At 38.7% G+C, this 18717-nt stretch overlaps 2 protein-coding genes across 2 annotated transcripts in view; both read left to right on the forward strand.

The window, feature by feature from the left end:
- The window catches only part of LOC130073060 (gastrula zinc finger protein XlCGF7.1-like), a 296214-nt gene that overhangs the window by 56094 nt on the left and 221403 nt on the right, over positions 1–18717 (forward strand). The window lies entirely within an intron of this gene.
- Positions 1789–11880, forward strand: LOC130073119 (gastrula zinc finger protein XlCGF26.1-like). The gene is made up of 3 exons (XM_056238550.1): positions 1789–2504; positions 9950–9954; positions 11102–11880. The coding sequence occupies exons 1-3, from the start codon at positions 1885–1887 to the stop codon at positions 11878–11880; spliced, it is 1404 nt and encodes a 467-aa protein (XP_056094525.1). The 5' UTR covers positions 1789–1884.

Below are 18717 nucleotides of genomic sequence, written 5' to 3' on the forward strand. Positions count from 1 at the left end.
TCCGCATTTAATTTAACCCTTTCCTCTCCGGTGTATTGATTGCTTAAACAAGTTCAGAACATGATTCTTGAGTGTTTAAGCTTTCAAATGATGCATAATTTATGATAGTCGATTGAATATTTGTTATAAAACAAAGGTAAAAATAAGTTATTAAAGTATAGACACGGCCCGCCCAAGGGCCGATGCTATTAATACACTGTGATCGACAGTCCGTGTAGGCCTCCTAGGCAAGTGTGATTTAGATTACCAAAATGACCCTATTTGACATGAGACATCAATGTTTTAACTCCGCCGAGACCAGCGCTGTATATATTTCTGGTATGGTATGTACACAATATCCAAGGGAAGATATGGAGCTGACGGAAGATTAAAAGGACGCAAATGGAGCTGAGTAAATTCCGCCGCCGAATACTGGAGCATTGTCCATACCACAGAATGGTATACAGTAGAAAGGACGACCCGGATGTAGTTCATCTGCACCAGTTGCTTACTGATCTTCATAGTTGATCCCCATGCCAGACGTACCACAAAGAACAGTCAGTAACCGACAAGCAAACCGGCAACCACAGAAAACATCAACACGTAGATCAACCAGCGAACAAACCCGCCGAATCAGCGTGGAGACACAGGTCAGAGTGATGCATTCATAAGTGCAGGAAGATTTAGAAGTACTAAAAGTTTTAAAATTCCCTCCCTGAGCAGCGGCAGCTGATAGCACCAGCGTTCACCCAGAAGTGTAGTTGTTTGTTGGTAATCTGTTTGACGTTCCTGTTGAACCCCATTGCTGCAATCACGAGCTGAATTTGCTGTAACCGTGGTTTCGTCTGTAAAGCTCTCTAGAAGCAGTTTGTTTCCTCCACGGACCACTGTTGTTTTGGCTTAATCGCTCCCATCATTTTTAGCTGCTATTCCAAAATTGGCTTTCTCAAGTTTCTGTTTGTCTTGTTGGTCACGGTAACCCAAGCCCCTGACACAAGCAGTTCTTGCTTCAAGACCGGTAATGTTTTGGTGCTACTTGCAAACCACTTTTCCTTAGTGGCCACAGTATTGCATTTTTTTTATTTATTTAACCTCTGAATGTAAGAGCAACAACAACACCACAGTCAATCTCTAATAATGCCAGTGGTTCCGTAACCAAGAAGACTAACACACACACATCGACATACAGCTTCTTCAAGGTTGGATTTCATGCCTGATACAAATTAGCTAAATGAGTTGAAATGTTTCTAAATGACTATTTGAGCAAACATTTGCACCTGAATAATTGGGAGTGATTGTAAGTGTGATGATCATCTGCTAAATGAGCAACAACGACCACAATTCACTCCTTCAGTCAGTGAAGCTCCCACAGCCGTTCATGAGAGTTTAAATGCTGGGGAATATTCACATCTTCCCACAGGAGAAGAAGAAGCAAGCAGGAGGAATTACTCCAGGAGAAACTACGGACATACTATTGTAAAGATGGAGATTAAGGAAGAACCCTGCGGAATAAAAGATGAAGATACAGAGGAACAAATAGGTTGGTGTTTTCCTTCATTCTCTTTAAAGACTGACGAGGAACATTTAAGATGAAAAATTACATATAACAATAACATCTAAAACTAGATACTAGTAGACTCCATATTAAACTAGATTTAGCTAATTTGGTGCTCCAATTATTTATTTATTTTCTAATTTGTGAATTGAACCCGAGTATAATTGATTTTAGACTCAATGGAAGTGACTGAAGACAAACAGCATTTCATAAATAAAGTTGGAAACATCATTTTAAAGACTGAAAAGAATTTCATACCGAAATTTGCTGGAAAAACTGGATTCAAAGGATCTTTTACCTGCTCTAACTGTGGAAAGAGTTTCACAAGAAGAGGAAACCTTAAGTTGCACATGATGATTCACACTGGAGAAAAACCGTTCACATGCACTCAGTGTGGAAAGAGTTTCGCTCAAAAAAGAGGCTTGAATGAGCACCTAAAAGTTCACACTGGAGAAAAACCGTTCACCTGCACTCAGTGTGGAAAGAGTTTTAGATGCAAAAAGGTTCTCAAAGATCATCTGCGCCGTCACTCTGGAGTGAGATCATTCAACTGTGATCAGTGTGATAAAACATTTGTTGTGAAATCAAACTTAAGAAGACACCTTAAAGTTCATACTGGTGTGAAGCCTAATTTTTACTTTTGTTCTTTTTGTGGAAAGAGTTTGTCAAAACTGCAGAATTTAAAAGTGCATGAGCGTATTCATACTGGTGTGAGACCTTATATGTGCTCTGACTGTGGAAAGAGCTTTATTATTTCCAGCGACTTGATAAAACACCAGAGGATTCATACTGGAGAGAAACCGTACAAGTGTTCACACTGTGGAAAGAGATTCACTCAGTCAGGAACCCTCAAAGATCATGAAAGAGTTCATACTGGAGAGAAGCCGTACAAGTGCTCACAATGTGGAAAGAGTTTCACTCGGTCAACTATTCTACGGACTCATGAGAAAAAGCATTGCCTGAAGTTGTTGTAGGATTGAAAATAATCCCAAGATATTTGAAAATGAACAAATATATTTGCTTTACTGTTTCCCCCCCCCTCTTTCTCAACCAAGAGACCATTTGGAGTGTGTTGATGTGTGTACTTCAGGGGTCTATGAATTGTCATACCTTTAGACGATTAGGGAACTTGTAATTATCTGATTGGTCAGTTTGAACGCCTCACATTTGGGTTTCGGTCACATGCTCAAGGAAGGGATGAAAGAAGATTGTAACATTTGCTCTGTCTCTTTTGATTTTCTGTTTCACATTCTTGGGTCTCTCTCTCTCTCTCTCTCTCTCTCTCTCTCTCTCTCTCTCTCTCTCTCTCTCTCTCTCTCTCTCTCTCTCTCTCTCTCTCTCTCTCTCTCTCTCTCTCGCTATGCTGGGTCCAATTAATGGTATAAGTTATCATCTCATACATCTATTTTAAGTGTAACCATATCCATATTTTGTCAATAAACCTTTTCAATTACAAATGATGTGCTAACTAGTTTTGATTTGGTATTGACATTGAAGTGCTACCTATACAATATTGTCACTCCATATTGCAACGCTCTCGCATATATTGAGCTATTGTAACTGCGCTTATTTACATTGTTGATATAAGTATATAAATGATATAAGTAGCAGTGGGTGGTAATAGACAAGAAATGTAGTTTTTCACCATCTTGCTGACAACGTTTCTTTTGTCATTCTGCAGTTTTGCAGCCTGAACCTCTGCAGCAAATCCACCCTTACATTGTCTTAGTGTGAATTTGTAAGTGAGTATTGCACTTACAAATAATTGCACTTACAAATAATTGCACTTACAAATAATTGCACTTACAAATAATTGCACATTCAGATTTACTGAACTCCTAATTCTTCTTAAAGTTTTTCAGGTGAACTTTGGTGAGATTCATTTTTGATTGATTCCCTTCCATCGCAATGATCATTAGTTATTAACTTAGGGGCCGCTAACACGACACCGTTCTAACAGAAAAACCTTAATGCGATCTGGCTGCTCATTTGCACAAAACTGCCTGGTGGCTCGAGAACGCAAACCATGAAATGGGTTCCAAGCTACAAGCCTTGAAAAATGTATAATACATAATTTTTTTATCGCTTCCGCGTAGCCACGTGAACCAGAATTATCCAGACGTTTTATCTGTACAGAGGTTTATTTGAGAGAGACTAGTTGACACTTCAGGACTGCGTTGTCGTCGTGTCCAGACGAAGGTCCTTCATCAGATCCGCATACGGCCTGGAACCGGCAGACTGCGGAAAACCTCGGGATAAACAGAGACTAATATTAGCATAGACGCCATCCTTCTTATGATGTAAAAAGTACATCAGGATTTATGGGAAGTGTTCCCGGTTCCGGCTGATCTAATCTATGCAGCCTAACATTGAATTATAGAAGTCTATAAAAATCACACGTGAAACATTGCAAAAATAGTCTGAAACTGCTGAAACAATGTAACCTTGCTCTCACTTGAAATGTGTCCCGACATTAAGGAGATGGTCCTGGATCCAGATCCAACTCCTCCCACCTTACATATACCTAAACCTACCCATCTCTGCCCCCTGATCCCTAACCCCACCCCTAATCCTACCCATCTCCACCCCCTGATCCCTAACCCTAACCTCTATTCCCACCCATCTCCACCCCCTGATCCCTAACCCCACCCCTAATCCTACCCATCTCCATCCCTTAGATCTGGATCCAACTCCGGCCCCTGGATCTCGTGTACTGCAATGAGGTGCTACTGACATTAAGTCCTTGAATTTGACGGTATTGGACCTGGAAAGTCCTTGAAAGGTCCTTGAATTTAACGTTAACCAGGGTGTGGGAATCCTGCTTTGTATACCAAATTCAAGGCTTTTTTCAATGCTTTTAAGATCCCGCGGGTACCCTGGTTAATGTGTCTTGTCCCCTCACAATGACAGTTAACTAATTATTAGGCTACATTACATGAGTCACGGTCTATTTTCAGTTCCAAATGGTGAAAATAGACAAAAGTTTATTAGTTTGCCTGATTATTTTTGTGATTCGTTTAACATTTATGACCCTTTAGTTTAGCAACTTACATCTTATCTCGCACTTGACCGACAGTAAACTGAAGCGCGTCGAGTCGCTCCTTTACTGTCTAAATTTCGCTCTGCTAAAATTCGCGCTGTGAACATAAAGCCTGCCTACTTTCATTTGATTGGTCATCTCAAATATTCCGACATTGACGAGCAGTGTCAGACCAATGTGGCTCAGATGAACATACACAAACACACACACCACCCTGTCTTCTGTTTGTTCTGACGTGCTTGGCGCCACTGCGGAAGAACGCGCTGATAACAAGATAGTTAAGACTGAAGCGAACACGAAGGCTTATCACATATTTAAAGATTGAAAGGGAGAAAACAGGACAGAGTAACACGGCGGATATCGCTCATATAATTTTTTTTGATAACGTATTTAAGGCGGCAGGCGTGTGTTGCTTAGGCGGCCGCCTTAGTTTCAAAGTGCTGCGGGAAACCCTGAACGATGTCTTATAGGGAGCTAATGCAGTGTTGTCAGAGCCGGGCTAATATGGTCATACTTCCTGGTTCTGGTAAGAACTCGAGCTGCTGCGTTTTGGACAAGCTGTAGTTTGTTTATTAAGCGTGCAGGGCAACCACCCAGTAGAGCATTACAATAATCTAGTCTTGATGTCATGAACGCATTAAATGGTAAATGGTAAATGGACTGCATTTATATAGCGCTTTCACAGACCCAATGGCCACCAAAGCGCTTTACAATTTGCCTCACATTCACCTATTCACTCACTCATTTATACACCGACGGGCGACGGCAGCCATGCAAGGCGCCATCCAGCTCGTCGGGAGCAGCTGGGGTCAGGTGTCTTGCTCATGGACACCTCGACACTTGGTCAGGTGGAACCGAGGATTGAACCACCAACCTTCCGGTTTGTACACAACCAACATGAACCACTGAGCCACTGCTGCCCCTAATTAACTAACTGTTCCGCATTTGTCATTGAGAGCATATGACGTAATTTAGATATATTTTTAGAATGGAAAAATGCGGTTTTACAGATATTAAACACGTGACTTTCAAATGAAAGATTGGTATCAAAGAGCACACCCAGGTTCCTAACTGACGACGAAGACTTGACAGAGCAGCCATCAAGTGTTAGACAGTATTCTAGGTTAGTATGTGAGGATTTTTTTTTTTGTCCAATAATAAGAATCTCTGTTTTTTCAGAATTAAGTAGTAGGAAATTACAAATCATCCAGTTTTTATATCAGCTATGCACCTGGAAACGTCTGTGGGTTAAGCTTTATTTTTCGTTAATTTAGCCACTGTTTCAAATAAATACCTAGGGTTTTGTTTGTTTTCTTCTAATAGGGTTGAAAAATAAGAAGATCTAGCAGTTTTTAAGGCCTCTCTTTACGCAATCGTGCTCTTTCCATGAAATGCGAAAAAACTCTAGATGCCCTCCATTTTTCTGGCTGCTCTCTTAAGGGCCCCTCGTTGTACCACGGTGTTGGACTATTTTCTTTAATCTTCTTTAAGCGCAAAGGAGCAACTGTGTCTAAAGTGCTGGAAAAGAGAGAGTCAAAAGTTTGTCGCATTTTCGAGTTCTTCTAAGCTATCTGGGATGCTGAGGAGATGAAACTGATGAGGAATATTATTAATAAAGTGATCTTTAGTGGCAGAAGTGATGGGTCTTCCATATTTGTATCACGGAGTCAACTTTGCAGCCTTGGCTAAATGAAGTATACACAAGACAGATAATGATCTGAGATGTCAGCGCTCTGCTGTAGAATTTCAACGTTGTTAATCTATTCTAGCAGCTGCTAATCTAGCTGCTGTGCTCCAGGGAGCGATGGAAAAAATCTCAGATTGGATGGTACAATCGCGATTGACATTAAATTTTAGCAAAACTGTCAGCATGTTTTTTTTCAATAAGGAATACTTCTCACGCTGTGCCGGAAATGAGTGTAAAAGGAACAATGATTCAAGAAGCAGAGTCTGTCAAGTATTTAGGCGTTTTGTTGGATAGGACACTGTCGTTTAAAAAGCATGTTTCAAAATTGATAAAAACCGTACAATTTAATTTATCGCAATTCAGATACATTCGCCCCCAAATGAGCACAGACGCAGCTAAGCTCTATATGCATGCGATGATATTTTCACATCTTAAATACTGCATCACAACTTGGTCTCTGTCAGCCAACTGTTACAGCCCCTTCAAAGCTTGTATAAACAGGTACTTAAAATTTTAGATAAAAAAAACCTGTTTCATATCACTACTGTAACATTGTGAAGAAATATAAATTATTAACTTTTGAGAATTTTGTTGTTTTCAGATGTCAATTTAGTATACAAAATTATTCATGATCTAGCCCCTGAGAATGTTTGTGAAATCTTGTGAAGAGGCAGGACTTAGAACAACACGAGCCTCCTCTAGAGGAAATTGTTATGTCAACTTCAGGTCCTCTACCTTTGGACAGAATTGCTTCTCTGTGAAAGCTGCAGGGATGTGGAATGTGTTGCCATTAACTGTTCGTGAGAGTAATACCTTGCAACAGTTTAAACTTAATTTGAAGAAGTGGTTGAAAGACGGTCAGATTTGTGTACATTAACACAAAATTGGTTAATTAGGGTATTTTTAAAAATGCAAGAAGGTAATATTAAAAGAAAAGAAAGAAATGAGAATTATACTGTAATTATTGCAATTTCATGTTTGTTGAGGTGATCCTTTTGCTGGTGCTGCATCTGTATTTTATATTGTAAATTAATTCATTAGTACCGTATTTTCCGCACTATACGGCGCACCGGATTATAAGGCGCACCTTCAATGAATGACCTATTTTAGAACATTTTTCATATATAGGGCGCACCGGATTATAAGGCGCATGAGATACTGCAGTCAAACCGGCGCTGTCTCCCCGTCTTGGTGAACGTGTGTTCTCCATCCATATATAAGGCGCTCCGGATTATAAGGCGCACTGTCGGTTCTTGAGAAAATTAAAGGCTTTTAAGTGCGGAAAATACGGTAAGAATGCTCTTTGTCCACTGTATAAACCTGCTGTCATTTTGCCTCTACCCAGGGACTGCAGATGAAAATTTGCTTAAAGCTATCTCTGTCTTGTGTAACACATTTGTTGTGCAATGTCCCTGTCAAATAAACAAATAAATAAATATTCGACGTTCCTGTCGAGCCCCGTTGCAGCAATCTCGTACTGAATTTTCTGTAACTGTGGTTTCGTCCGTAAAGCTCCCTCTAAGCAGTTTGTTTTCGTCCACGGACCACTGTTGTTTTGGCTTAATCGCTCCCATCGTTTTTAGCTGCTATTCTTGTTGGTCACGGTAACCCCAGCCCCTGACGCAAGCGGTTCTTACTTCTAGACCAGTAATGTTTTGGGGCTACTCACAATCCACTTTTCCTGGTTCAGAGCTAGTGCTTTAGGTGTCGAAAGCCAAAGAACTGATTTGAAACTAGGCTCTGGCTCTGAACCAGCACTGAAGCTGCCTTGGTGGAAAAGGGGTATAAGACCCCCACTCCCCACGGCACCCTGAAGAACCTACTGAGAGGAAAGACTTGAACCACTGGAGTGTTGTTCCTGAGATACCTTTTATCATAATTGTTGCCAGGAGGATCAGGTGGTTAACTGTGCCATACTGTGTATAACTGTGTATACTGTGTAGACACATAACTGTGTCTACGCCGTTAAATGTCCGAGTGATTCCGCGTGTATGTACACGCTGTTAAATGCCCAAGCGAAATGAAGCAAAATGTAGATCTACATCTGGGGAGCGATTATTTTTTTTTCCTAGGATGGTAGGGGAAGACTCATAAATGGTATTAACCCCAGTGACGGGTAGGTTTAGGGACGGGTTGGGGTAGGTCATATATTTATATATACAGTAATGTAACGTTAAGTCAACGGCGTTGATAAACACGCTGAAAAGCGATTATGCGTGTTGATAGCACGCCAAAAATGAAAATACGAATTGGTGTGTCATACATGCGCCATTTCATGAGATCAGTCTGGATCTAGGCAAGGCAAGGCAAGTTTATTTATATAGCACATTTCATACACAATGGTAATTCAAAGTGCTTTACATAGAGAAAATTAAAATAATCAAAACAAATAAGAATAATTAAAACAGTTTAGAATAAAAAATAAAGTACAGTAAAAACAGTCGGACGAACAGTGGCACAGTGCTCATTCAGTAAATGCATAGCTAAACAGATGTGTTTTGAGTCTGGATTTGAATGTAACTACTGTAGGAGCACATCTGATCTCCTCTGGAAGCTGGTCCAGCATAATAGCTAAAAGCAGACTCTCCGTGCTTAGAGTGAACCCTTGGTATTTCTAGCTGATGTGATCCTAATGATCTGAGTGATCTGTTAGGTTTATATTCAGTGAGCATATCTGCAATATATTGAGGTCCTAGCCCATTAAATGATATATATACCAGTAATAATACTTTAAAATCAATCCTAAATGTAACTGGGAGCCAGTGTAAAGACCTGAGGACTGGTGTGATATGTTCATATTTTCTGGTCCTGCTCAGAATCCTGGCAGCAGCGTTCTGTATGAGCTGCAACTGTCTTATGGTCAGAGGTGGGAGTAAGTCACACATGTGCAAGTCTCAAGTCTTAACCTTCGAGTCTCAAGCAAGTCCAAGTCAATTTTTTATAAAAGCAAGCAAGTCAAGTCAAGTCACTGCCTTATGTCAAGCAAGTCAAGTCGTAGCTTGGGTCACAAGTCACTGGCAAGTCATACAAACGTTTGATGATTTCACTGAATTTATATATTAAAATAAGTTAAAACTACATCAAGTCATTCTCGAGTCATACAGTTCAAGTCAAGTCAAGTCTCAAGTCATTGGATCTCAAGTCAAAGTCAAGTCGAGTCATTTTCTTAATTTAGTCAAGCAAGTCTCAAGTCCTTAAATTTGCGACTCGAGTCTGACTCGAGTCAAGTCATGTGACTCGAGTCCCCCATCTCTGCTTATGGTCTTTTTAGGAAGGCCAGTGAGGAGTCCATTACAATAATCCACCCTGCTGGTGATAAGCATGCACAAGTTTCTCTAAGTCTTGACTGGAAACAAAGCATCTAATTCTTGCAATATTTTTCAGATGATAGTATGCTGATTTAGTTATTGCTTTGACATGACTACTGAAACTACGGTCTGACTCTAGAGACACACCAAGATTCCTGACTTGATTTTTAGTTGTTAGACCCCTAACGTCAAGGTATGCATTCACCTTGAGAACTTCATCTTTGTTTCCAAACGCAATGACTTCAGTTTTGTCTTTGTTTAACTGAAGAAAGTTTTGGCACATCCAACGGTTTACTTCATCAATGCATTGGCACAGGGAGTCAATGGGGCTGTAGTCGTTAGGCGATAGGGCTAAGTAGAGCTGTGTGTTGTCTGCTAAGCTGTGGTAAGAGATTCGGTTCTTTCTCATTATTTGGCTCATTGGGAGCATATACAAGTTGAATAGGAGTGGTGTAAGAATTGAGCCTTGAGGGACTCCGCATGTCATGGGTGTCCACTCAGACTTATGGTCTCCTATACTCACATAATAACCTCTCCCTTTTAAGTATGACCTGAACCATTTTAGAACTATCCCAGAAAGCCCTACCCAGTTTTCCAGCCTGTCAAAAAGTATGTTGTGATCGACAGTGTCAAATGCAGCACTGAGGTCGAGTAGTACCAGCACTGATAATTTGCCTGAATCAGTATTTAAGCGAATATCGTTTATTATCTTTGAGCGTTGTCTCTGTGCTGTGATGCGATCGGAAACCAGATTGAAAATTGTCAAAGTATCCATTCAAGCTTAAGAATTTGTTCACCTGATTGAAGACAACTTTTTCAATGATCTTGGCTATGAAAGGAAGATTTGATTCATCTAGAAAGATGAATACTAAGAATTTGGAATACAAAATTGCAATCAAATGATCTCATGAATACTGCCCATCTAGATTTTAATTCTACTCTCTAATTCTAATTCTTTAATCCTGCAAATAAAAATGATTTAATTTTTTTTTTGGATCTCTGAATGTAAGAGCAAACAAGCAAACCAGCTAAATGAATTGAAATTGTTTCTAAATGACTATTTGAGCAAACATTTGCACCTGGATAATCTCTAGTGATTGTAAGTGTGATGATCATCTGCTAAATGAGCAACAACGACCACAATTCACTCCTTCAGTCAGTGAAGCTCCCACAGCCGTTCATGAGAGTTTAAATGCTGGGGAATATTCCCATCTTCCCACAGGAGAAGAAGAAGCAAGCAGGAGGAATTACTCCAGGAGAAACTACGGACATACTATTGTAAAGATGGAGATTAAGGAAGAACCCTGCAGAATAAAAGATGAAGATACAGAGGACCAAATAGGTTGGTGTTTTCCTTCATTCTCTTTAATGACTGATGAGGAACATTAAGATGAAAAATTACATATAACTATACATCTAAAACTAGATACTAGTAGACTCCATATTAAACTAGATTTTGCTCATTTAGTGCACCCTGGATCTCTTTTAGTTTCTAATTTGTGATTTGAACCTGAATGTAATGTTGATTTTAGACTCAATGGAAGTGACTGAAGGCAAGAAGCATTTCATAAATAAAGTTGGAAACATAATTTTAAAGACTGAACAGAATTTTGCTGGAAAAACTGGAGTCAAAGGATCTTTTACCTGCTCTGACTGTGGAAAGAGTTTCATAAGAAGAGGAAACCTTAAGTTGCACATGATAATTCACACTGGAGAAAAACCATTCACATGCACTCAGTGTGGAAAGAGTTTCACTCATAAAGGAAACTTGAATGAGCACCTAAAAGTTCACACTGGAGAAAAACCGTTCACCTGCACTCAGTGTGAAAAGAGTTTCAGATGCAAAAAAGTTCTCAAAGATCATCTGCGCCGTCACTCTGGAGTGAGATCATTCAGCTGTGATCAGTGTGATAAAACATTTGTTGTGAAATCAAACTTAAGAAGACACCTTAAAGTTCATGCTGGTGTGAAGCCTAACTTTTACTTTTGTTCTTTTTGTGGAAAGAGTTTGTCAAAGCTGCAGACTTTAAAAGAACATGAGCGTATTCATACTGGTGTGAAACCTTATGTGTGCTCTGACTGTGGAAAGACCTTCACTTTATACACTGGCTTAAAACAACACCAGAGGATTCATACTGGAGAGAAACCGTACAAGTGTTCACAGTGTGGAAAGAGTTTCACTCAGTCAGGAACCTTGAAAGATCATGAAAGAGTTCATACTGGAGAGAAACCATACAAGTGCTCACAATGTGGAAAGAGTTTCACTCGGTCAACTATTCTACGGACTCATGAGAAAAAGCATTGCCCGTAGGATTAAAAATAATCCCAAGATATTTGAAAATTAACAAAGATATTTGCTTTACTGTTTTCCACCCCCTCTTTCTCAACCAAGAGACCATTTGGAGTGTGTTGATGTGTGTACTTCAGGGCAGAGTTTCCGCTAGAAAAAAATGGTGCCGGTCAAAGTGACCGGCAGAGGTTTCGTTTAACGGACATTTTGATGATATGCCGGTCAAATATCGCCTCTTAATTAGTCAAGTTGAGGAAAACTGGAGGCAGGCTATGTAACTTAAAAAATGACATAATCAGGCCGTATAGAATGCAACATGTTATTATTAGCCTAACTTTCAAATAGACAGTGATAGTGGTTTCACTTCACATAGATTCACTTTTTGAAACATTGAGGCACGGATGTACCTAATACAAATAAATAAAACATTTCCAGTTAACTAGCAGACCATTCATTTAGTTCGCTATTAAATAAGAGATCTAGCGCTAAAATCAGTTGTTTTTTTAATCAAGCTGAGCGCTCGTGTCAGCTGCTATCAGTTGAATGGACGACGCGCTGCACGAGGTGCGCAATCTTCACTCGGACGCGCGTTTCAATCTATCGTCGTTGCGGAGACTCTACACAGGCGAAGCACTGCTACTTGGGCCCAGAGATATCACGCAACACCTGAAATAAAGCTTGCCACAAAGAACCGGCGAAAGTAATGATTATGCATGAAACATTTGAATTGTTGATAAATTGATAAAGTTGACGATGCAGACTTGCCATCTTCGCAGTAGTGAACGCGCCTAGAGAGAGAAATGCGTGCCTAGAGAGAGCACGCGCTGGCGCCTCCGTGACCTGATTATATTGTCCACTAAATTTGCTTCTTATTTATTAATCCAGGCAAATTTGTTGATGAAACATTGATTAAAATGAAGATACAATTTATACAAAACGAAATAAACTTTAAAGAAAGGCTTTCTACAAAACAAAACTAAATAAATGGTCAAAATCTGACCCATTCCAAATGTTTTCCAATATATTGGTCATCTTATGATCCTATACTCATCTCATGCGGTTCCCTTTTCATATAATCAACATGGATGAAATAAAAAAATAATAACATTATATTATTTATAAATATGAAAAGTATGTTTAAGTTTTTTAACTTATAATAAGCGTCACACCGCTCCGCTTTGCTCACATGCTCTGGGGTGTAGCCTAATGCATGTGTGCGTGCATGTGGTGGAGGGGTGCGATTTTCGAATAATAATCAACCCAGCGAACTTCGAATATTATTTTTGCTTGGAAATTTCGTTTTGTATAAATTGTATCTTAATTTTAATCAATGTTTCATCAACAAATTTGCCTGGATTAATAAATAAGAAGCAAATATAGGCCTAGTGGGCAATATAATCAGGACACAGAGGCGCCGGCGCGTGCACACTTCTTTCTATAGGCGCGCGCGTTCACTACTGCGAAGATGGCGAGTCTGCATCGTCAACTTGATCAATTTATCAACTTTATCAATAATTTCAATGTTTCATGCATAATCATTACTTTCGCCGGTTATTTGTGGCAAGCTTTATTTCAGGTGTTGCGTGATATCTCTGCGCCCAAGTAGCAGTGCTTCGCCTGTGCTTCCAAACATGCATTTGCCCACCTATCTAAATGTAGGGGAGACCGTGAATAACCCAAATTTAAAAAAAAAAAAAATGGTGGAGTGTTCCTTTAAGGCTAGCCTGCCTGGGCCTGGCCATATTTGAAACGTCTCACTCAATCGTTCGTTGTTTAGGTCTATAGCCTATATTACAGCCGTTTTAGGCGTGCGCTTTATTTGAAATGCAGCATGTGATGTTTAATAACTTTCAAACGGTAAAGCCTGTTCCTTTATAACAGCCAAAGGTCGGTGTATTTTTGCGTTATACATTTTAGGCTTATTCTCAAATTCATATTGTGTTAGGGGGGCGGGATTATTACGCAATTTTAATCGGACAATTTGACCGGAGAGATTTATTTTTGTCGGACATTTCATTTTTTTCCCGGCCGATGTCCGGTAATTACCGGACAACGGAAACCCTGCTTCAGGGGTCTATTGAATTGTTATACCTTTAGACGATTAGGGAACTTGTAATTATCTGATTGGTCAGTTTGAACGCCTCACATTTGGGTTTTGGTCACATGCTCAAATAAGGGATAAAAGAAGATTGTAACATTTGCTCTCTCTCTCTCTCTCACGCTATGCTAGGTCCAATTAATGGTATAAGTGGTATAAGTTATCATCTCATACATCTATTTTAAGTGTAACCATAACCATATTTTGTCAATAAACCTTTTCAATTACAAATGATGTGCTAACTAGTTTTGATTTGGTATTGACTTTGAAGTGCTACCTATACAATATTGTCACTCCATATTGCAAGCTCTCCCATATATTGAGCTATTGTAACTGCGCTTATTTCCATTGTTGATATAAGTAGGAGTGGGTGGTAATAGACAAGAAATGTAGTTTTTCACCATCTTGCTGACAACGTTTCTTTAGTCATTCTGCAGCCTGAACCTCTGCAGCAAAGCCACCTTTACATTGTCTTAGTGTGAATTTCCCATTCACAGCCATGATTTACAAGTATTGCACTTACAAATAATTTCACATTCAGATTTACTGAACTCCTAATTCTTCTTAAAGTTTTTCAGGTGAACTTTGGTGAGATTCATTTTTGATTGATTCCCTTCTGTCGCAATGATCATTAGTTATTAACTTAGGGGCCGCTAATACGACACCGTTCTAACAGAAAACCCTTAATGCGATCTGGCTGCTCATTTGCACAAAACTGCCTGGTGGCTCGAGAACGCAAACCATGAAATGGGTTCCAAGGTACAAGCCTTGAAAAATGTATAATAAATTTTTTTTTTTATCGCTTCCGCGTAGCCACGTGAACCAGAATTATCCAGACGTTTTATCTGTACAGAGGTTAAGTGAAGGGAAGGAGGCCTTTACAGGGGAGAGACTAGTTGACACTTCAGGACTGCATTGTAGTCGTGTCCAGGCGAAGGTCCTTCATCAGATCCACATACGGCCTGGATCCGGCAGACTGCGGTAAACCTCTGGATAAACAAAGAGACCAATATTAGCATAGACGCCATCCTTCTTATGATGTAAAAAGTACATCAGGATTTATGGGAAGTGTTCTCGGTTCCGGCTGATCTAATCTATGCAGCCTAACATTGAATTATAGAAGTCTTTAATGTGTTGTGTGTATGCTAGGTCAAAGAGATGTGTTTTTAGTCTAGATTTGCACTGACAGTGTGTCTGCTTCCTGGACAATGTTAGGAGGACTGTTCCAAAGTTTTGGTGCTAAATAGGAAAAGGATCTACCGCCTGCAGTCAATTTTGATATTCTAGGTATTATCAACTGGCCGAAATTTTTGAGATCGCAATAGACGTGACGGAATATAATGCGTTAAGACCTCGCTCAAGTACTGGGGAGCTAGTACTGATTGTAAATAATCAACAATATTTTAATATGTATACAATGTCTAATAGGGAGCTAATGCAGTGTTGAAAGAACCGGGCTAATATGGTCATACTTCCTGGTTCTGGTAAGAACTCGAGCTGCTGCGTTTTGGACAAGCTGTAGTTTGTTTATTAAGCGTGCAGGGCAACCACCCATAATAGCATTACAATAATCTAGCTTTGATGTCATGAACGTATTAACTAACTGTTCCGCATTTGTCATTGAGAGCATATGATGTAATTTAGATATATTTTTAGGATGGAAAAATGCGGTTTTACAGATACTAGACAAGTGACTTTCAAATGAAAGATTGGTATCAAAGAGCACACCCAGGTTCCTAACCGACGACGAAGACTTGACAGAGCAGCCATCAAGTGTTAGACAGTATTCTAGGTTAGTATGTGAGGATTTTTTTTGTCCAATAATAAGAATCTCTGTTTTTTCAGAATTAAGTAGTAGGAAATTACTAGTCATCCCATTTTTATATCAGCTATGCATTCCGTTAATTTTGTGAATTGGTAAGTTTCGTCAGGTCGTGAAGAAATATAGAGCTAAGTATCATCAGCATAACAGTGAAAACTAATGCCATGCTTTCTAAATTATATTTCTTAAGGGTAGCATGTACAGAGTGAACCGCAACGGTCCTAGTACTGAGCCTTGTGATACGCCATACTGAACTTTTGATCGATTGGACATCTCTTCATTTACTGCAACAAACTGATAACGGTCAGATAAGTATGATTTAAACCATGCTAATGCAATTCCACTAGTGCCGACATAATTTTCTATTTTCTAAAAGTCTATTTAAAAGAATGTTGTGATCAATGGTATCAAATGCTGCACTAAGATCGAGTGACACTATTAGAGAGATACAACCACGATTGGATGATAAGAGCAAATCATTTGTGTCTCTGATGAGAGCTGTCTCAGTACTATGGTACGGTCTAAATCCGGACTGAAAATCCTCGCAGGTATAATTTCTTTCTAAAAAGGAACATAGTTGTGAGGATACTGCCTTTTCTAATATCTTTGGCAGAAAAGGTAGATTCAAAATCGGCCTGTAATTGACTAATTTTGTAGGATCAATTTGCGTTTTTTTTGGTTTAATCATAGCCAGCTTAAAAGTTTTTGGTACGTATCCTAATGACAAAAATTAATTAATGATATTAAGAAGAGGATCTCTGACCTCTGGAAGCATCTCTTTCAGTAGCTTAGTCGGTATAGGGTCTGACATACATGTTGTCGATTTAGATGATTTAACGAGTTTAGAAAATTCTTCCTCTCCTATTGCAATGAATGAATAAAATTTTTCCTCCGGGAGACTACAATGCACTGCCTGGTGCAATACTGTAGTAGACGGTTGCATAGTTATAATTTTCTCCCTGAAATTATCAATCTTGTAAGTGAAGAAGTTCATAAAGTCATTAATGCTGTGCTGCTTGGAAACGTCTGGGGTTGAAGCTTTATTTTCCGTTAATTTAGCCACTGTTTCAAATAAATACCTAGGGTTTTGTTTGTTTTCTTCTAATAGGGTTGAAAAATAAGAAGATCTAGCAGTTTTTAAGGCCTCTCTTTACGCAATCGTGCTCTCTTTCCATGAAATGCGAAAAAACTCTAGATGCGCTCCATTTTTTTGGCTGCTCTCTTAAGGGCCCCTCGTTGTACCATGGTGTTGGACTATTTTCTTTAATCTTCTTTAAGCGCAAAGGAGCAACTGTGTCTAAAGTGCTGGAAAAGAGAGTCAAAAGTTTCTGTCGCAATTTCGAGTTCTTCTAAGCTATCTGGGATGCTGAGGAAATGAAACTGATCAGGAATATTATTAATAAATACTCCGTCATTTTGTTCCTACAGGGCATCATTCAAACTCCAAATTGTTTACTTATATTTGTGTACACTCGCAATTAAGCACAACATTGTGCTTTTGTAAAATAAATTCAAGCAATCCGCCCACGAAATGGCGCTATTTTTAAAATGAAACTAAAATATGCACGGCTGCATGGTCATATATTTGTTTTCCTTAATTTTAACTAACACTAACTTTATTCTCATCTGAATTATAAATAATTTATTTCTGTATAAAATAATACTACGACTAAAAACACATTTGATTTTTCTTTTTTAATCAATGTAGAATGTGTAACTTAAAAATAAACAGATTAGAGCTCTGTTTGAGGACAATAAATTAAAAACAATGCAATATGATGAATGTCCAAAAGATGGCACCGACAGACTGTTTTTAAATGAGGTTGGATAAATATTTTTTGCTTTTAAACAGTGTGTGTGTGTGGGTCTGTGTGAGATTTTGGTTGGGGGACAGTTGTAGGTTACAGTTTGACAAGAGTTTATAGTTAGACAAAAGCACTTTGTTGTGTTTTATTGCGAGTGTACACAAATATAAGTAAACACTTTGCAGTTTGAATGATGTCCTCTAAGAACAAAATGACGGAGTATGTTTTTATGTGTAACAGTTCAATCGCACCAGCACCTCACCCACACACACACACACACACACACACACACACACACATTGAAACATGAGTGAAGTACAAAGCCTATAATAAAGAATAGTTTAGCATCCAAATACATCGCAAATGTTGAAACAGTTTGATTCTAATGAGAGAGTTACGTGAGCCCAACATCACTTACTTTCGCTTTCGCTTTCAATTATTTTGGTTATTTCTTAATTATAGCTTTTTTAAATTCTTGTTCTGTTCTGAATATAACTAAATTTAAAGAATTGCTTGTGTAATATTTTGTGTATCATCAAATCAGAATAATTCTCTCGGTTTAGTGATTCCCTAGTTATTTTTTTTATTGTTTTCATTGTTCTAATCAGGTAAGGCAAGTGATATATTTGTTTATATATATGTATATATTTTATATTATATATATATATATATATATATATATATATAATTATATATATATATATATATAATTATATATATATATATATATATATATATATATATATATAAATATAGCTGCGAGCGGCGATGAAGGGCCAAAGCCGGCGGCACCACCACCCCGGTGCCTTTAGGTAACTAAAGGTACCGGGGTTGCGGTGCCACCGGCTTGGGCCCGTAATCGCTGCTCGCAGCTATATTTTTCTTTGTTATTAAAAAAATAAGACAAGATAAACATTACACAAATTAATATTCAAATTAAATAAACAGTGCTTTATTTTTTCAGATACAGTAGGTGTATTTAGCAGTAGCATTGAATAACGTAATTAAATGAACAAATTAAAACACTACATAGACTTCACTATATAAGTTATTGATTCTTATTAAAGTTCTCAGTCAGTGAGTGATTTTCTCCTTGTGTTTTGTTGTTTAATTAACATTAAAGGGATAGTTCC

The sequence above is a fragment of the Rhinichthys klamathensis genome, unplaced genomic scaffold (assembly GCF_029890125.1).
Source record: "Rhinichthys klamathensis goyatoka isolate OS25496 unplaced genomic scaffold, OSU_Roscu_1.1 h1tg000523l_1, whole genome shotgun sequence".
Classification (NCBI taxonomy): domain Eukaryota; kingdom Metazoa; phylum Chordata; class Actinopteri; order Cypriniformes; family Leuciscidae; genus Rhinichthys; species Rhinichthys klamathensis.

Coding starts and splice junctions, on each gene's coding strand:
- LOC130073119 (XM_056238550.1), top strand. CDS start 1,885: ATGATGATTCACACTGGAGAAAAACCGTTCACATGCACTCAGTGTGGA.